Source organism: Salmo salar, chromosome ssa15 (assembly GCF_905237065.1).
Source record: "Salmo salar chromosome ssa15, Ssal_v3.1, whole genome shotgun sequence".
NCBI classification, from domain to species: domain Eukaryota; kingdom Metazoa; phylum Chordata; class Actinopteri; order Salmoniformes; family Salmonidae; genus Salmo; species Salmo salar.
In genome coordinates this window covers 49,938,968-49,959,955 of record NC_059456.1, presented here as the reverse complement: position 1 = coordinate 49,959,955, position 20,988 = coordinate 49,938,968, and the positions used below count along the sequence as shown (strand labels likewise).

The 20,988-nt window shown below is 42.4% G+C and overlaps 2 protein-coding genes across 3 annotated transcripts; both read right to left on the bottom strand.

The window, feature by feature from the left end:
* Window positions 1-401: 401 nt before the first annotated feature.
* On the bottom strand, window positions 402-3,111 carry LOC106571639 (lactoylglutathione lyase). Of its 2 annotated transcripts, none has more exons than XM_014144945.2 (6): window positions 2,871-3,111; window positions 2,396-2,478; window positions 1,900-2,040; window positions 1,320-1,387; window positions 1,106-1,195; window positions 402-919 (listed from the first exon to the last, which is right to left on the bottom strand). In XM_014144945.2, exons 1-6 carry the CDS (start codon window positions 2,937-2,939, stop codon window positions 765-767), a joined length of 606 nt encoding a protein of 201 aa, XP_014000420.2. In that variant the 5' UTR covers window positions 2,940-3,111; the 3' UTR covers window positions 402-764. The 2 variants fall into 2 exon arrangements, with proteins under 2 accessions (XP_014000420.2, XP_014000421.2); XM_014144946.2 differs by having other exon boundaries at window positions 2,396-2,591; window positions 2,871-3,016.
* Window positions 3,112-11,868: 8,757 nt separating this feature from the next.
* LOC106571640 (photoreceptor cilium actin regulator) lies at window positions 11,869-16,627 on the bottom strand. The gene is made up of 2 exons (XM_014144948.2): window positions 13,186-16,627; window positions 11,869-12,235 (listed from the first exon to the last, which is right to left on the bottom strand). The coding sequence occupies exons 1-2, from the start codon at window positions 15,714-15,716 to the stop codon at window positions 12,151-12,153; spliced, it is 2,616 nt and encodes an 871-aa protein (XP_014000423.1). The 5' UTR covers window positions 15,717-16,627; the 3' UTR covers window positions 11,869-12,150.
* Window positions 16,628-20,988: the final 4,361 nt, after the last annotated feature.

The following is a 20,988-nucleotide window of genomic DNA, read 5'->3' as shown; positions in this document are numbered from 1 at the left end:
ACAAATACCAACAAATAGTTTTGGGTGGAGTTTTCTTTAAGTATATTTTCTTGAGATATGAAAAAGTATACTCTCAGGAACCATGTTCCTCAGCTGTGCATGTTTCCTTATGTGGAATAAACAATTATTATCATTGTCAACTTTCTCTTTCTCTGGACTCTTCTGAACAGGAATTCAGAAAGTACCTCAAAACTCATTATTGGCACTGAAATTATACTTATGGTGTACTTGATCACTCACAAGCAGAGTTTCATTAAACAAATCAATGGTTCAACTTAAAAACAACTCCAAGTGTATTTTGAATGAATATACTAAAGTACAATTAAAGTGTATGAAGTATTTGTAAGTGTGTTTAAGTGTAATGATAATGAACATATAGTATACTAAAACACTGAAAACAATTCATTAAAAATACAATTTTAATAAGTGTGTTAAGTGTAATGATAGGTAACATATAGTTTAAAGACTGAAAAACAATGAATTTTAAGTACACATGTAATAAGTGTATTGAAGTGTAATGATATAATATGTATAGTAAACCTAAGATATACTAGAAAAGTACATCTCGTATTTGCAGTATATTATATGAACTTGTAGTATATTTAAGTATACGTCAGTATATTTGTAATATATTCAAATATACTTTAATTCCCCCGCGTAGGCCTTCAGCGGGAATCTGTATGTGATCCCAATCGTAAGCAAATACTCAATCTTCACCTCTTAATTTCCTCACATAACACCCTTTGGTTCCTCCAATTTCTCTCTTACTTTTTCATCACATCCTTTTTTCTGACCAAGTCAGTTTGTACTATCTCAGTTTGACGCTTGTATGACATTATGGTGAACATGTTGTTTGGACTCAAAATCTCAATCCAGTATCCATCAGGATCCTGTATAAAGGCCAGTCCCTTCATTTTACCTGTGGAGAGAAAGAACTTTGAATGTTGCATCTACAAATTGAGAGAATACAGATGAAGCAGACTGATACAGATGAAAGTAAATTGTTATGTATCCTACACACAAATGCATTTTTCAGCGAGACCCTAAACATAACAAAAAATAATTGTGTGAGAGGGTTATGTCAGGGTTGAGAAAAAATGAATACCATCATCTGGCTTCTTGACAAATGTTACTCCTTTTTCTTCAAATACTTTGCAGGCTGCATAAACATCAGGTACAGCAATTCCGATGTGCCCTGTATGATAGAGTGGAGAGGGAACATTTAAAGAATGTGAAATTGCCTCATGGTGGAAAAGGAAAATGGCTGATCAGTACCACATTTAAAATGTTTAATTAAAAAGATCATATCGTTTTCTCACCAAAACCTTTTGGTTCAGAGTTTCCGTTGTGATAAGATAGATTTTCATCTGATTCAGAGCCCCAGTTGCTGAAAGAGAAGAGAGTAAAGAGAAAAATATGCCATCACCATCATGGTATTGTGACAGGGTAGGAAACATAGTTTCTAATGAACATAGTAAAAAAATATGTTACAGCGATTGTTTTCAGAAGACAGACGGAAGACAGAGGGACCACTAATGAAACAAATACCGAAAGATCGTTTTTGGGTGAAATTTTCCTTTAACGTCTATGAATGGGATACTTAAGAGTTACTCATTGACAGCCCACGAGCTACTGATAGCTTGCCAATCTGCCTGTTGGACACCCCTGGTTTGATGTTACTGGATCATCTTCTATTATATTCCATTTTTACAGGGCACTTCATAGTTCTACTTACTAGCAGATTTGAAATCTATGTGCTTGTGTGCTAACCCACAGGGCACAGATGTCAATTTATTCCTTCTATTCCACGTTGGTTCAACATAATTGAATTGAAATGACATGGAAACAACATTGATTGAACCAATGTGTGCCCAGTGAGGTTTTAAGCGGGGTGCCTACTGTGTGAGTTCAATGGTGGCTCGTCGGGAGAAAGTCCATGCTGTCCTGTCCTTTATGTCTGCAGGGATTTCCTTCTCTTCCTCATAACCCAGGAAGTAGAGTGTGAAACACATTGATGGGAAGTCTATTTTCTGCAGCAACCTGAGGCAAAGAGCAATCACAACTGGTTCAACTGGTGGGACAATTGGAGGTGACGATGAAGAATACAACCCTCAAGGATCAATGAAAAGGTCACTACATCACATGCAAAAGCAGAGGTTCATTTCTCATAACTCTGAAGCATCCAGGAGTTCAAACCGATCACTCTATATAAAACCTGAAGTTAAAATGGATAGGGCCACATTAACCACAAAGGGAGAAACACATGGGAGAAGTTTTAGTCATAAACATTTATAAATCACTATTTCTTGTTCAAGAGAATGAGAACTCATCTAGAGAGGTAGGGTACTAGGCCCGAAGCCCCTTCATGTTTGTGTGAGAGACGTCTGGGACTCACGTCATGCCCATGATGCGGGTGTAGAAGTCTAAAGACTTGAGCGGGTCTTTCACCCTCAGCATAGTTTGCTGCAACATGTAATCCTGGGGAGGGACAGAGGGAGACAGAGAGAAGAAGGGGTAGTGTCGGGCGAGTTGTTGCTTGCAAAATATGTCTTGACCCCCGTACTTCTCAGCTATGTTCTCAGCTTGCAACTCTAGAAGAAAAATTAGAACTTAAACTAGAGCCAATACATTACTCAGTATAAGTAATTACATTCTAAGGCCTGGAACTAGTTCCCTAAATGTTTTTTTCCATTGGTATTTGCTATAGGAGCATAGGGGCTTGGCTATATAGCCTACAACTCACATACCTGAGGCCGGAGACTCTTGCTCAACAACAGGTTTGCCGAGACAGACTGTGTCAAGCGAGTAAAATAGACCTACTGTGAATAAGTGATAAAGAAATGCTATACATTCTACTGCGTGACACTAACCTGGGTGATAGGGTCCCCTTCTTTGCAGGCTGCGGACACAGCCTCATCCGTAAGTCCTTTATCTGTCATTTTGCGGTGAAAGACCAAATTGACAGCAGGCAAATTCACAGGCCGAGTAGCTTGGGATAGGTGCTCCCAAAGCCGACTGTGGCAAGTCGAGACAATTGACAGCGAAGTATGACACTCCCTAAAGTTGGCAGGTAGGAGGGGTTCTCAAAAAAATTTAACCGAAAGCACTAGGAGAGTATGTTAGTTATAAGTGTATAACCAATGCCGAGGAGGTGTGCATTGCAATGGAGGCTACAACTGTCAGAAAGCCTACTCGGTTTTAAGTGACACGGCCCTGGCAGAGTAGAGGAGTAGGTGCAGAAGGATCTATGACAACTTTCCCTGGTAAATAATACTGTTGGAGCTATAAATGTGTGAAAAATCAGGCCCTTACAATCCCCACTGTTAGACTTTTCAAGAATGTGTAATTGAGTGATAGGTTAGACATGTAAATAACACGGAGGGCCTACACTGTATGTATGGTTGAATTGAATGGAATTAATGATTGAGTAGGCATGATGTAATGTCCTACATTTTTTTTGATAAAAAGCACATTCCTTTACCGATAGAGGTCAGAGTTGCTTAAAAATCGATAGTTCAATATTAGGATATTATTTTTGATGTTGTATCGTATCGTTTTGACAAAATAGCAATATTATTTTTGCACTAGTTGGCTTTACCTGCACCAAACTCCCGTATTTTAACTTCATAGCTTGTTCTCCATCTTCTTTTTAAATAGGGAGCCAATTTGTTTTCAACAAATTCCAGTCTTAGCATCTGTTTCATCTGACCACTTTTTTACAGACCAAGTCAGTGGTGCTTCCTGCTTTAATTTTTGCTTGTAAGCTGGAATCAGGAGGATATAATTATGGTCAGATTTGCCAAATGGCGGGGGAGGGAGAGCTTTGTACGGGTCTCTGTGTGTGGAGTAAAGGTGGTCTAGAATTTCTTTCCCACTGGTTGCACATTTAACATGCTGATAGAAATTAGGTAACATTTATTTAAGTTTCCCTGCATTAAAGTCCCCGGCCACTAGGAGCGCCACCTCTGGATGAGTGTTTGCCTGTTTGCTTATGGCGGTATACAGCTCATTGAGTGCGGTTTTAATGCCAGCATCGGTCTGTGGTGGTATGTAGACAGCTACGAAAAATACAGATGAAAACTCTCTAGGTAGATAGTGTGGTCTACAGCTTATCATGAGATACTCTACCTCAGGCGAACAACACCTCGAGTCTTCCTTAGATATCGTGCACCAGCTGTTGTTTACATTAATGCATAGGCCCCCGCCCCATGTCTTACCAGACGCTGCTGTTCTATCCTGCCGATAGAGTGTATAACCCTCCAGCTGAATGTTCTTAATGTTGTCGTTCAGCAACGACTCGGTGAAACAAGATATTACAGTTTTTAATGTCCCGTTGGTAGGATAAACGTGCTTTCAGTTCATCCCATTTATTTTCCAGCGATTGAACGTTAGCTAGCAGGACGGAAGGCAAGGGCAGATTAGCCACTCGTCGCCTGATCCTCACAAGGCACCCTGATCTCTTTCCGCAAAATCTCTGTTTCATTCTCCAGCAAATAACGGGGATCTGGGCTTGGTCGGGTGTCTGTAATATATATCTCCCGTCCGACTCATTGAAGAAGAACTCTTCGTCCAGTTTGAGGTGAGCAATCGCAGTTCTGATGTCCAGAAGTTCATTTCGGTCATAAGAGACGGTAGCAGCAACATTATGTACAAAACAAGTTACGAACAACGCGAAAAAACAAATAGCATGGTTGGCAATTCTCTCAACCAGCTTCATGAGGTAGTCACCTGGAATGCATTTCAATTAACAGGTGTGCCATGTTAAAAGTTAATTTGTGGAATTTCTTTACTTCTTAATGCATTTGAGCCAATCAGTTGTGTTGTGACAAGGATCAGAAGATAGCCCTATTTGGTATAAGACCAAGCCATTATTATGGCAAGAACAGTTCAAATAAGCAAAGAGAAACAACATTATTACTCTAAGACATGAAGGTCAGTCAATCTGTCAAATGTGAAAGTTTCTTAAAGTGCAGTCGCAAAAACCATCAAGTGCTATGATGAAACTGGCTCTCATGAAGACCGCCACAGGGAAGGAAGACCCAGAGTTACCTCTGCTGCAGAGGATAAGTTCATTAGAGTTACCAGCCTCAGAAATTGAAGCCCAAATAATTGCTTCACACAGTTCAAGTAACAGACACATCTCAACATGAACTGTTCAGAGGAGACTACGTGAAGCAGGCCTTCATGGTGAAATTACTGCAAAGAAACCTCTACTAAAGGACACCAGTCAGAACAAGAGACTTGCATGGGCCTTAGAAACACGAGCAATAGACATTAAGCTGGTGGAAATCTGTCCTTTGGTCTGATGAGTTTGAGAGTTTTGGTTCCAACAGCCGTGTCTTTGTGAGACACAGAGTAGGTGAACGGATGATCTCTACATGTGTGGTTCCCACCGTGAAGCATGGAGGAGGAGGTGTGATGGTGTAGGGGTGCTTTGCTGGTGACACTATCTGTGATTTATTTAGAATTCAAGACACACTTAACCAGCATGGCTACCACAGCATTCTGCAGCAATACGCCATCTCATCTGGTTTGCGCTTAGTGTGACTATCCTTTGTTTTTCAACAGGACAATGGCCCAACACACCTCCAGGCTGTGTAAGGGCTATTTGTCCAAGAAAGAGAGTGATGAGTGCTGCATCAGATGACCTGGCCTCTACAATTACCAGACTTCAACCCAATTGAGATGGTTTAGAATGAGTTGGACCGCAGAGTAAAGGAAAAGCAGCCACCAAGTGCTCATCATATGTGGGAACTCCTTCAAGACTGTTGGAAAAGCATTCCGGGTGAAGCTGGTTGAGAGAATTCCAAGAGTGTGCAAAGCTGTCATCAAGTCAAAGGGTGGCTACTTTGAAGAATCTAAAATCTCTTTTATGCCCTCTTCCAAATGGTAGCTATAAATGCAGAGGATGCGCACAGTGCAACAATATGATGAAGTGTGAAAATTTGCCACCCACATACAGGAAAATGGTTCCAAATAAATTACATTATTACGTGTTCCACCACCCATGTTATTTACATTCTTAAATGTCCATGTGGGCTGTGCTATGTAGGTAAAACCTCTCGTTCACTCAAACAGAGAATCAGAGAACATACAAATTCTATCAGGAGAAACGACAGTCGTTATCCAGTCGCAGTACATTTGAATGACCTACAGCATGACATTTCTACCTTCAGATTTTGTGGCATAGAGAACGTTAAGATATCAGACAGGGGAGGTAATATTAATAATACTCTGAGTAAAAGAGAATGCTTTTGGATTTTTACCCTATTTAACACTTTTTTGATTACTACATAATATTAGTTATTTCATAGTTTTGATGTGTTCTCTATGATTCTACAATGTAGAAAATAGTAAACCCTTGAATGAGTAGGTGTGTCTAAACTTTTGACTGTTACTGTATACAGTGAGGGAAAAAATTATTTGATCCCCTGCTGATTTTGTACGTTTGCCCACTGACAAAGAAATGATCAGTCTATAATTTTGATGGTAGGTTTATTTGAACAGTGAGAGACAGAATAACAACAAAAAAATCCAGAAAAACGCATGTCAAAAATGTGGGAGTTGTGCTTACAGCCCAACACTGTGCAGGACGTTTGGCATTTGCCAGAGAACACCAAGATTGGCAAATTCGCCACTGGCGCCCTGTGCTCTTCACAGATGAAAGCAGGTTCACATTGAGCACATGTGACAGACGTGACAGAGTCTGGAGACGCCGTGGAGAACGTTCTGCTGCCTGCAACATCCTCCAGCATGACCGGTTTGGCGGTGGGTCAGTCATGGTGTGGGGTGGCATTTCTTTGGGGGGCCGCACTGCCCTCCATGTGCTCGCCAGAGGTAGCCTGACTGCCATTAGGTACCAAGATGAGATCCTCAGACCCCTTGTGAGACCATATGCTGGTGCGGTTGGCCCTGGGTTCCTCCTAATGCAAGACAATGCTAGACCTCGTGTGGCTGGAGTGTGTTAGCAGTTCCTGCAAGAGGAAGGCATTGATGCTATGGACTGGCCCGCCCGTTCCCCAGACCTGAATCCAATTGAGCACATCTGGGACATCATGTCTCGCTCCATCCACCAACGCCACATTGCACCACAGACTGTCCAGGAGTTGGCGGATGCTTTAGTCCAGGTCTGGGAGGAGATCCCTCAGGAGACCAGCCGCCACCTCATCAGGAGCATGCCCAGGCGTTGTAGGGAGGTCATACAGGCACGTGGAGGCCACACACACTACTGAGCCTCATTTTGACTTGTTTTAAGGACATTACATCAAAGTTGGATCAGCCTGTAGTGTGGTTTTCCACTTTAATTTTGAGTGTGACTCCAAATCCAGACCTCCATGGGTTGATAAATTAGATTTCCATTGATTATTTTTGTGTGATTTTGTTGTCAGCACATTCAACTATGTAAAGAAAAAAGTATTTAATAAGATTATTTCATTCATTCAGATCTAGGATGTGTTATTTTAGTGTTCCCTTTATTTTTTTGAGCAGTGTATATATCTGCAGGTGTTTCAGCCTAGCTCAGTGCTTTCTGTGGTGGAGGTGCAGCCAGCAGAGAATACAGAGCGTAGGGTTTGGTAATGTTTTCTAGTTGCGCCGTGATTGGCTCAGTGTTCTGTTACTCATGAGGATACTACGTCACCACAAACTCTACAGGGAGAGCTCGAAAATTCAAGCCCCTTGGGTGCTGCTATAGAGTTACATTAGAAGTGCCCATCCTAGAAGGCTAAAGGTCATAAAATGATTTTAAATCACGTTATATCTACCGTAGCTTTAATTGTATTGATCATGTCAACATCATACTTTCAAAATCTTGGCTAGCAAGCTAGCAGTTATCATCATGAATCAAGTCGACAAACTACTTGCAAATTCTTCTCAGTCCTTTTCATCTGAAGAGAAATTATGAAGAGAAATTATAGATAAGACGTATTGGTGCTCATCGGCCATTGGACATGAACATTAGACAACAAGTTGAAAATCGCAAATTCAACAATGAATGGCTTGGAAGGAATCAGTCTAACTGAAAACATTGCAACGCAATCAGTCTGGGTTTAAGGGTCTCTTTTCCAAGCTTAAAATTATAAACATTTAACATTGGACATACTGTCAATCCAGCATGACTTTTGCCACGTTCAAAACAACTGGAAACTCGGAACTGGGAAATCTCAGACTTTAGTGAGTTCAAGACAACTGGGAATTCGGAAAAATAAATCGAGCTCCGACTGGGAAAATAAGTTTTGAATGGTCATCGAACTCAGAATTCGAAGTCAGGAACTCGGGCCTCTTTCTAGAGCTCCGACCTGAAGATCACTGACATCATGATTCAACATAGTTTTTTCAGCTTTCCCAGTTGTCTTGAAAGCACCATAAATCCAGAGAATGGTAGACATTGATGACAAAAATTGCCCACAAAGTACCACCGTGCCACCTTCCTGTTCAAGTGAGCACAGCACAACACGGTGAGTCCAAAAATGTATTGTATGCTGCTGCATAAATTATGTAATATGCCAGGGAGATATGTATAATGTAGCTAAGAAAGTAACACTAAGTGTATGTTGTGTAGTAAGCTGTTTGTAGCCCATGTGCCTCATCCTAAAAAGTTGGTCCCTTTCCTCCTCATAACTTAGTCTACTGTTCTGACTTGGTGGTGCACATGTAGCCTATAGCCTGTTTTAGAGAAATGTCATCATCGAATATTATAAGAGCTTTCATTGTCTGCTTATATGCCCTATTTATTTATCCTACGGTTCTGACTTGGTATACAGGCAGAATACTGTAAGAACGGCCCATGTTCTGAAATCTGACGCTGTACATTTCAAAAGAGCTGAACAAATAGTTATACTGACTACGTCCGTCCTAGCTCGCTCATTAATGTCTTAATTGAAATTACGGATGGCCTCTTATCCACTCATTGTCCTCTTATGCCATAGTTTGTACATCTCAATTGTCAGTCAAACCACATTTGTTTAAGCAAGTCAGCCATATTTTTTTAAAAGGCAGTAAATGAAGATGAATTAACTGTTTCTCTACCAGACAAGGCTCCGCTGATAGCCAGGTGTAGCAGTGGTAAGGATTCACTCCATGGTGCTGAAAAGAAAGTTCTGCTGTTGGGACAGCTTTATGTAGGTCCTAACAGTTTGTGTGCACTGTATGTCACCGTTGTAGTGCAATTAAAGGTATTTTTTGTGTTGTGTTGTGTAGTGGCTTTGCTGGCATGCATCTAAAAAATATTTGGGGAGTTTGCCCCACCAAGATTTACATGCTAAAATTGCCGCTGCTAATAATGAAAGAAAATCATTGTAATTTTGAATTCTGTAAAGTTAGTGTGGTTGAGGTGGGAAAATTATTGTTGTCCATTTAAGTGATAATGCCCGAGAAGCCGGTGTTTGGAGGACTTATTGTCTCGGGCCGGCAAAATGTGCCAATATATCCACCAAACACAGGCTTTCTCGGGCATTATCACAGGTTACCAACATAATTAAATAATGATTGACATATTATAATTAAAAACGTTATTTAGATGAATTTATTCAACTAGCCAACAACACAGAGCTCTAACACTAACTTCAAACTGAAGCTGGAAAGACTGTTTCGTTTTACCTTTTTTCAATTGACATCCATAAATATCCATAAAAAATGATGCCAGCTGATTCATGATTTCGACTGGCTGAGAAACGCTGCCTGCCTCTCTCTCGTCCCGACTCCCGACCCCTACACGTTCATTACTATGGGACAGTTTGAAATGTAATATTTAAACAATGTTGCAAATGTCGGAGAGACAGACAGCAAGGTTTATACAAATCTCTGCTGTTGAAAACTAAATGTTAGTGTAAAAGAAATGTGAGATAATGTCTTGACGCTTTTTATAGTGGAGAGCTGATGATACAGTGGATTGCGCAGTCAGATGGAACAGAGTAAATAGGTATTTTAACGTCATAGATTTAGCCGGTGCTAATTTGTGGAATAGACACCGCCTGGAATGCGCTTTTAACCAATCAGCATTCAGTATTGAAAACTTAAATGGAAAGCTGCTGAGGATGGTAGCGGACTATATTGCCACTCCTATTTGTCATATTTTTAATCTGACCTGGAGGGAAGCCAAAGTCATTCCGTTACCCAAAAATGGTAAAGCACCCTTTACTGGTTATAACAGCTGACCAATCAGCTTGCTGCCGACTCTTTGCAAACTTTTGGGGAAAAATGGTGTTTGACCAAATACAATGCTATTTTTCTGTTAACAAATTAACAATTAACAAAATGTACTGCACTGACACAAATTACTGATGATTGGTTGAAAGAAATTGATAATAAGACATTTGTGGGAGCTGTACTGTTAGATTTCAGTGCAGCCTTTGATATTATTTACCGTAACCTGTTGTTGAAAAAAACATATGTTGTATGGCTTTTTAAGCTCTGCAATATAGTAAAGAGATGATTCAAATTCCGTATCAATTCAAATAGTTTTCGAAAAGTTTACTCTTTCCTGAAGAAAACATACTCCATTGTCAGGTCAGTTAAAAGTGTGTGGGCCTAACATATTAACACAGAATATAACCTATAATGATTGTCATGCCAGAGGTGTCATGTCCATAGGGGTCACAAGGGCACGTGCCTCCTCAGATTTGTCCTTTTACATTTTATTTATTTAGTAATAACTAAACTTGATTTTTTAGCACACGTTTTATCACAATTATTTATAACAAGATCTATCAGCTGTATTTTGTGGAGGGAGCACACTGACTGGACCAGACAAAGAATACCCCCCCATTCTCCCTAGTAAGTGGTTCCTTCCAAGGTGCACCACGGAGCAAAGACATGCTAGGCAGGATGCGAGATACTCTAGTGCGTGCAGATATTATCATCAGTGGGGGAGGACAGAGAGTGTCGAGTGACACACACACATGGGGGTTTGATTTGATTTTAGCTGCAGGTGATGGGCAGGACTCGCAGGAGGTATATGTGTAAATGAATTTGATCAAGCTACCGTATGTATGTACCCTATTGATTTCTTCTTGCATAAATAAAATTAATACATTTTGTTGTTTCTCTGTAATACTAGCCACCTAGCTAGCTAGCTAGCCAGCCAGCCAGCTGGATAGGTTCCCAATCTCCCAACATCCTAACTAGCTACCAAGCCATTTCAGGCTATCAATCAAGTTAATCAAGTTGTCTAACCATCTTAGCTGGCATGTTTTAACTATTGGATCATGATACTGTATACCAGTGTGGCAGTTGTACTAAACTCTTAAGGCATAAAAGTTCTTAAATAATCAATGTGCATCATCAATTCAAATGAACAGGTAAACATTAGGCATAATGATTATGGCTCTAGATCACAGGAAAAGGCTGTTTCAGGTGTTTGACTACCCCCCTCAATCCTCACATACTTTGTGCCCCCTCTAAAATAATGAGTACATAATGCCACTGGGACTCATGCTCACAGAGAACTGTATGTGAGAGTAATCAGGAAGCTATTTATGGTTGCGTGAGGTAATGTGTTGTTTAAGTCACACTGCTCTTCTCATAAAGCACAGACTATTTTTTTTACAACGTTTCTTAGGAACAAAGTTAGAAAAAAGTAGAATTAAACAAAATACAAAAAAGGTGACTATGAATAATAATAACAATAAAACAACATTAATAAGCAAACACTGTAGTTACTGTATAACAAAAATGGCAACAGTTCAAACACAAAATGCTAATTCAAAAACAGTATGACGAACAGGAAACAAATAATTTTACCAATTATATAATTAGTCATAGTCAATCATACATTTTTATTTTCACAAATGTATTGACAGATTGCAAATATTATCATATATTATATCATTATTAATCTTCAACAAATCAACCAATCCTAATTAGAATATCATTTAATTTAGTACATTTTATTGTTGTTGGAATAACGTTTTCAGTAATTACTGTAAAATGTAAGATTTCAGAGGAAGTTATAGAACCAACACATGTATTTAATATTTTTCTCCGTTGCAACCTAACACACTTTCTTAGAATAAACCTGTTCTCCTCTCATTAGAAGAGACAGAAAAAGGGAAAAACTCTAGCTTTCAGAGTCCTAATCCATAATCCCTTTCCATGCTCAATCCTCACCCTCTAATTCGCTCAGTAGATTCTGCCCTGGCAGGCTGCCATGAACTACTGCTCAGGGTTCAAGTCAGTAGGAGCAACATCACTTGGATCTGATTGGTTCTCCCCTTCCATCACAAGACCCTTGACCATCCTATGAAACAACAGGAAAAGATTAGGCTTCAGTGCATGGGTGGATTATGTTGGGTAGCGGGCCAGGTAGCTGAGAGATGCAGTGGGGAAGGAGATCTAATCTACTCAGGATTATGCCAAAAGGTGGTTTTCAGGTTAAATCTGGAGCCAGTAGGTAGGGTGAGTGGGTGGGTTAAAAAGCTGATGCTTCACAAGTCCTCAACTGGCAGATTAATTAAATAGTACCCACAAAACACCAGTCTCAACGTCAACAGTGAAGAGGCAACTCCGGGATGCTGGCCTTCTAGGCAGAGTTCCTCTGTCCAGTGTCGGTGTTCTTTTGGCCATCTTAATATTTTATTTTTATTGGCCAGACTGAGACATGGCTTTTTCTTTGCAACTCTGCCTAGAAGGCCAGCATCCCGGAGTCGCCTCTTCACTGTTGACGTTGAGACTGGTGTTTTGCGAGTACTATTTAATAAAGCTGCCAGTTGAGGACTTGTGAAGCGTCTGTTTCTCAAACTAGACACTCTAATGTACTTGTCCTCTTGCTCAGTTGTGCACCGGGGCCTCCCACTCCTCTTTCTATTCTGGTTAGATCTTCAGTTTCTTGGCAATTTCTCGCATGGAATAGCCTTCATTTCTCAGAACAAGAATAGACTGGCGAGTTTCAGAAGAAAGTTCTTTGTTTCTGGCCATTTTGAGCCTGTAATCGAACCCACAAATGCTGATACTCCAGATATCAACTAGTCTAAAGAAGGGCAGTTTTATTGCTTCTTTAATCAGAACAACAGTTTTCAGCTGTGCTAACATAATTGCAAATCGGTTTTCAAATGATCAATTAGCGTTTTAAAATGACAAACTCAACATGTGCATGATGGTGCACGCGGACGCCTCCCGGAGCCGGTTTGATCATCACGTAAGGTGCACTGAACTTTTAGCTAGACCCAGGGAGTAAAGGGAGACACTCACCTCTCACTGTTATTGGTGATATTTGACTCACTTCCTCCAGTCCTGGCCTGTGATGTGCCTGGGACAAGGGACTCGTCTCGTTGTGTCATCAGGCTGGGTCTCTGATCAGACTGGCTGCGCCTACTGACAGTCTGGGACCCTCGAGTGGACAGCCTTCCCCGGGAGGGCTCACCATAGGGCCTGGGTAGCGTAGAGCTACAGGAGAGGGTCCAGATCTGGGAGTTCGATTGGCTATTTTGACAGAACACCGATCGGGCATCATTGAAGGACACTGAGGGCGACATGTCTTCTTCACCACTCTTCTCTGTGTTCAATCTCAGGACCCGGGGTGAGGATGGACGTGAAGGTGGATTAGGCTGTGCGAAAGCAGGGGGGATTGGTAGTTCTTGGTGCGTAGAGGGACAAGAGGGTGGTAGGCGAACTCTGGAGACTGTTGGGATGGTTGGTGGCATGCTGGTGGGGTAATACTCCCCCTCATAGTGGTTGCTGCTTCCTTGCCTGAGGCTCACCCCAGCTCTAAGGGGTCCTCGGACCCCCTGATCAGGTCTCGTAGGAGGGGATTCAGCTGCATTGCGCAGGTGGATGATCTTGCAGGCCTGACTGTATAGCGATGTGGCCTGCACGCTCTTTTGGTTGACCTCAGAGGCTGGCTGATGATCTCCCCTCACCACGGTATCCTGCCTGATTGGTCCGACACTGCCACGGTTGGGCAGAACAGTCATGGTCTGCAATGAGGCCCTCAGGCGCTGACAGGTGGTGCTTGTTTGGCATGGCACAGGGTGGCCCCTACCGGTGATGTCCTCCTTTTCCCCGTCCTGATCACCCGGGTTCTCCTCGTTGCTCTCATAGGAGTTGTCCATCAGGACCTCAGGGGGAGGTGGGGGCAGGTAGTCCACATCTAGGTCCTCCCTGCCTTCCACTGGCCAGAGAGGACCTGGAGTTCCACTCCTCCTAGACCCCCTAAGGTGTGCACTAGTGAGACTTTGGACTTTTCTAACATCCGTCCCACCACTGAATGTGTTTATGAGTCTTTTGACAGAGTTGCGGCCAGGGGGTTGTGGTGCTATCGCTGGTAGAGAAGTTGGTGCTTGGTTTGCCTTCGCGGACCCTTTGAGTTCATATCTAGAAACCTTCCTCCTTCCTGAAGAGTGTCTTCTCAGAGTGTTGTCTCCCATCCGCTGGTCCAGGTCTTTCTGTTGCAGCTCCTGAACATCGAAAGATTCTATGGACTGTGAGTGTGGCGGTATCACTGGCCTGCCCAAGGGGGCAGCGGTCTGGTGTTGTTTGGGTGGCTGCCTCTCACTGCGCTTGGGGGTCTGAATGGGGTCTGACGAGGAAGAGTTGGACCACACCCTCCCTGACCTCTCTTCCTCTTCATCCTCCTCGTCTTCATCATCATCCACTTCCTCATTTTCTTTCTCTTCCTCACCTTTTTTTAGGCATACCTTGTCAGGTGAATGGCTTGGGGGTGTGGGGCGAGCACTGCCATTGGACCCAGAACTCCCCCGTTGGCGACGGTGGCGCTCTGATCCCATCAGCGACTCGTTCTCTCCCCCAATGCCGCTGTCCTCGCTGTGAAGAGACAAGTCATCAAGGTTGCACTTGGCGGCTGCCTCCACGCGTGCCAGCACCTGGCTCAGACGCTCCTCTACCGCTCGCTTGGCCTGCAGCCTCTCGCCTAGTAGTTTAGATAGCGAAGCGAAGTAGTCTGCCGCATCTTCCAGTGCAGTGTCTCCCAGGCCTTGGACCAAGCTCCCCACCAGCTTAAACTTTTCAGTGGAATGCTGGAGCAGCTGCTGCAGCACGTCTGGCGGGGGTTCTGATGGGTCAGCACTGGGCTTGGCAGGGATGGGAGCTGGGGCCCTTGTCTCGGAGGGCCAGGCCATGTGGTTGCCATGCTCCTTCAGCATCAGCTCACCATCATCAGCCATCTCCTCTAGGGCCTGGTTGACCTCCTCGAAGCGCATTACAATGACTGTCATCATGGGCTGCAGGGAGAGCTGGGTTTGGGCGACCTGGTCCAGCATCTCCAGCAGGGTCTCACACTTGGAGATGTTGGGGTTCAGGTATTTGTAGGCGGCCTGGTGAGCTCTCACCATGTGCATGGGGAGGTCCACCTTCCCCTGCATGATGGAAGTATTTATCTCCTTTTCTTTTCGGCAACCCTGTTTGACACCCTTATTTTTCCTTCGCTTCTCTACCTTTTTCGCCTGCTTTTCCGGTAATTTCTCACTCTGTATGTCTCTCACCTGAGACGTCATTTTGACCTCGATTTCAGAGATGGCCCCTGGGTTTGACACAACGGCTGTGTTGGGGGCCATGTCAGCCACTTTGCCCAGAGGGGCCATAGGATTCACCTCTGATGATGAGAATTCCTCTAATTCTTTGTCAATATCCATATCGTCAATATCTTGGTTTTCTCCCTCAACAGGCTTGATGTCACCCAACTTTGGTGGTCCTGGCAGCAGAGCCTTGTGGTTCCCATCTGCGACCTCTGGGAAATGCTGACCCTTAGATGGGGAACAGCCCATTTTTACACCCAGATGTCAAAAAAATAATTTTGATTGAAGTTCTCCGTTTACGATGTAATTTCAATGAAGAGATACAGAACCAAATCTTTAGCCTAGTACGTGTGGATAGTCTTGCTCATCCATTGGTGCGTATGTCTGATTGCCTTTGAAAACTTGTGTGTTCATCAGGGTGTGTATCTTACAAAAACTCAATAACAATTCAGCCTCTCAATCAATCTTCTTTACTGGGTTCTTCAATAGATGGATCATACCGAATATCTATCATTTTAACTTTCTTCTGGGTTTCGTGGATGTGCAGTCCGGCTGAGGCTTCTGGAAGCTATGCAGTCCACCCAATGAAACAGAGCTAGAGAGACTGAGGAGCTAAAAGGATCAAATAGGATTGGAGGACTCATGCACACAGATGGTCATATTAAGTGAATGATGCACGCACGCACGCACACAAATGCACATAATACTAAGCCCATCAAGATAATCGGGGCCCAATTTGTCAGGTGTCTTTTTTTAGCCTCTTCCACCGTATGTCCAATGAATATTTACAGGCAACAGGAAACAGTGGAGTTAAGATACAGGTAATATCAGAGACAGGAAGCTGCCCATGTTCCTTAGTTGAGTTACTTTGTTTTGTTTCCCAACTATCCAACTATTCTTGTTCACAGACACATACCACACTCTCCTTCTTGTGTCCTGTAAAGTTTCCCTCGTCTTATGTTTCTTAATGTACCGAAATATATTATTTACTGAACTGAAAAACTGATAGAAAGTCATCCAAAAGTTCTAAGTTAATTTTGATAATAAATCAAACCAAATGATCAAACCAAGGGTCCATACTGAATTGCAATACATACAAGTTTAAATATAGTTGTAATTGATCAGCAGACACCAGAAGTCATGAAATACAGGGTACATTGAGATGTTATGTTTATAGTTTCACTAACACCTCTGATAATCCTCTTTCTGAGCAAAGTGACATCAGGGAGCGTGCTTTGCGAGAATTGAAACCCCCCTTGCTCCAAAGCTGAACATTTCCCAGTGAGGTATATTTTATAACCTTGAATTCCTCTTCTGGTGTGTGCCTGTCAAGTTTCCCAGAAGAGACACATGATTGAGATTATGATACTCTACACAGACGGAAATGAATGAACCACAACAGGGATCTTTCTGCTAAATTAGACATACTGTACTTTCTCAGTGCCTAATCTACTCATACCAAAGACTACATAAAACCTGTTTGCTCTGCTTGGATAATATACATTTAGACATATTGTATGTCACAGCTTCTGTCATACATTGGACAGGTCATACTTGTGGGCATACATCAGGGCTAAGATAGGAATCCAGGGTAATCATGCCCAGTCTGAGCCCATAGCCAACTGTCTCAACGCAGTTAGTATTCCACTGTAATCCCTGCCACGCCTGGTTAGTCAGGTGCACACACAAATGTAGGCTACCAGGAAATCACCTCCCACTGGGCACAAACTGCTTTAATCAACATTGTTTCAGCGTCATTGTTCAATGTATTTTGTGATGTGGAATCTAGGTGGAAAATACATTGGATTTGTTGTTTTGATGCTGGCATTTCAACCACAGGATTATGTCATCATGGTAACCAAATTTCAACATAGACAAACCTTGTATAAAATATGTTGAATTTCTACCTTTAAAACAATGTCAGATCTTCAACATTATATCCACTATCAGAAAACAAACTATAGGCTGGGCAGCTCCTCCTACTGATGAATGTATCTATCTACAGCTACCCTTTGGTTTCCCATCCAGGTTTTTAACCCAGTACATCCCTGCTTCGCTATGATATTTGTCACTGACTATTACCAATGTGCTATCATGAAAATGATTGTTGAGAGGTCTCCACTTCAACTAAATAGATTCACTGTTGCTATCGAAGTCATTCCAAAGGATAGGTTTAACAGAGCAAATTAAATGTAACCATACTTTAATCACTCATACTGTATATCATCAATGATGCTATTTAGGCCTATATAGCATTTGCAAAGTCATCAACAGCTATTGTTTCAATTATCCCAGAATTAAACTAAAATACAATACAACAGGCCTAAGGTTTCAAGATCTGGTTGATTTCAAAATGTATATTTAGTGATACTGATTTGTGTTTGGTTGTCAACGCAACCAAAAATATAAGTTAAAGAATAGGACTAAATCAAATCAAACTTTATTTAAAGTCCGTTTAAAGTTTGATTTGATCCTATTCTTTAATTTAGATTTTTTGGTTGAGATGAAGATGTGAATCCAACATATCAATTAATAATTAGACCAATTGGAATTAAAGCCAGACTAAGTCAGTGGAGACAAGCACAAAGATAGTTGAAACAGATTAGGGTGTGAAAGTAAGAAGACAGAAAAGGTGGGAACCCCCCTTTTTGACACCCGAGCCTTACTAGCGTGCCGCTGAAAGGCCAAACCAACATTCTTCCGAAGGAGGGCTCATTCCGACAGAGAAACGGCGAATGACATTAACACGTAAATACATTCATGATTTCTTATTCCAAACAGGTGGTGTTCGTGTGCAAGGTATATGATTAATGTGAGGACGGTTCTAGAATGTATCCACAATAAGTCTCTCTCTCTCTCTCTCTCTCTCTCTCTCTCTCTCTCTCTCTCTCTCTCTCTCTCTCTCTCTCTCTCTCTCTCTCTCTCTCTCTCTCTCTCTCTCTCTCTCTCTCTCTCTCTCTCTCTCTCTCTCTCTCTCTCTCTCTCTCTCTCTCTCTCTCTCTCTCTCTCTCTCATATATATATATATATATTTGTCAGTCCACTAGCGACCTTTCTTCATGTATTATGTGTGTATGTTATCCTGTTTTGTACATTTTAATTAGCTAGTAAATAAATAATCAAACAAATTGGTGTGTTACTGAATCATGAGTAAGGTTGGGTTTTTTGCAGATGCATGAGGTTACGAATTAGGATATGATTAGAGGTAATGATTATAGATGAAATGGGTAAAGACCTTATAGAGTTTAATTCGGGAGATGTTAACTCTCTAAACAACTTCTTCTTCTTGGATTAAATAAGTAACAGTCATCAGATTAATGAATGTAAAGTCACGACAGCTTTCTGTACCTCTCTGTTAGGGGAGCAGATGGAGCTTCGCCTGTGAAAGGTCTGTTGTTGCCACTTGCCTTGTATATTTTCATTAACCTCCATCACTTCCTCCTTATGGCAGAATTGATGATTTCTGTTGATTAGCCTATTTGTGTTATTCCCTTAGCCTCTTAGCATGGCTCCATCAACACATAAAAAGTAACTGAAATAGCATTGTTCTTCTACATAGAATTAGTTGTATGCTGATATTGTAACCACCACTGCTTATATGTTGCCTTTATTTAACTTAGAGGCAGATAGGCGCTGTTGTCTTCTGGGAACTATAGTAGTTATTACTGTATGTGCTCCGATCAGGACATGCAGTCAAATTGAAGTTGGGGCGACATAAAGAACACCTCCGACCCTGTTGGGGTGACTGGGCCCAATGGCCCTGTCTACAGTTGAGGTGGAGCTACGAGGGGTGTCAGACCCTTGAGGGAGGTTATGGCCTTCTGATCTCAGTGCCGACTCCAGTCTGTGGAAGTAGCATCTAACTTCCCTCCCTCAAACCCAGTGCAGAGTAGGCCTACCACATAGCCCCTGGGGAGGAAGTGGCAGAAGATGATGCCATAGCTGGAGACTAGAATTGAAGTGGCCTGGAGGGTGGCGCTCTGTTCATGCCTGAAGATATAGATGGGGATGAAAAACACCCACACAAGAGGTACATTAGTATGCTAAAGCTAATGTAGCCTGTTTCGCTGAACTCTGTGGGACTTTCCTGTATTCGAAGGCCAAGAGGAAGCGGACCAAGGCAAGCAGGGCTTTGTAGGTCACCATAATACCCAAACCTATGAACTTGGGGCCCACATCACACTGGTATTGGATCTGCATACTCTGTGGGGATGTTGTGTTGCCTACCTTGGGATAGTCAACGATCAGCAAGAGGGTGCAAATTACCCCCTGGACAGCAGTGACGAGTGATGATTACTGGAGGCTTGTAATGAAGGCGCTCCTGTTTCTCTCGATCGAAGGCGAGAGAGGCCAGGAACGTGCAGAAGGCCTTGACTAGAACACAGGAGACACAGTATGACGCCCAAGCCGTACATGGTCTGGCGAGCTCGACCGAGTTGGAGGCTCGGTTTGCCTATGAAACAAATAACACTCGCAAAACTTACTGGTAGCACAGCCGACACAGAACATTTTAACTTCAGCTCTTTTCATGGGCAGATATTCTTTGTGCACTAAGAAAATAATAAAGATGATAAACAGTAGCACCACCTCAAACATTTGCCGAAGCCACCAGGGCAATGGAATGACCGTCGTTCCACCTGGCTTGCAATGGGTCCACCCCTTAAGGGACCAAGTGCCATTTGAACACTTGCAACAGTCGTGCTGATCTATGAGAAGCAGGGAAACATGGTAAGATATTATACTTGCCACTGTTGGGATACATTTTCATATTCAGGTGTGAAGTGCATAAAAGAGATATGAGATTCGACAACATACAGGCAAATAATATAACAGGTTTAATAGAAGCATTGGAGCAATAGAGTACATAGGACAAAATTAACTAAAGAAGAAACGTCTTGACGCAAGACTTACCTCTGGTAGTGAAGGTCCCTTCTACACATGGGGTGCAGTTGTAGCAGCAGGACATATTGAAAACTTTTTTCACAAAACTGGCAAAAATGTGGAAAATGTGGAATAAAACTTACATTTTTTCTCCTGATATGTGGTATCTCCCCCTTACTTTGAATGTTCTCCATCTTTTTCCCACATTATCAAATCACAACCATCCACAGTAGCCTAGTGGTTAGAGCATTGGGCCAGTAACTGAAAGGTTGCTGGATTGAATCCCTCAGCTGGCAAGGTAAAAATCTGGGCTTTGGGGGCAGTTAACAGGGGCAGTTAACCCACTGTTCCCTGGGCGCTGAAGATGTTGATTAAGACAGTCCCCCACACCTATCTGATTCAGAGGGGTTGGGTAAAATGTGCAAGACACATTTCAGTTGAAGGCATTCAGTTGTACAACTGACTAGGTATCACGTTTGTCGAAGGAGTAGCCTGTGAGAAAGACCCGATCGTGATGGAGAGCCATGTGAGTGAGAGCGCAGCACTCACAGAGAAGGGCACAATGCGGCACTCCGGGCCAAGGGCACTGGCCGCAAAAGGAATACATATTTTTTATGGTGCATTACAGCCACACAAAGGGG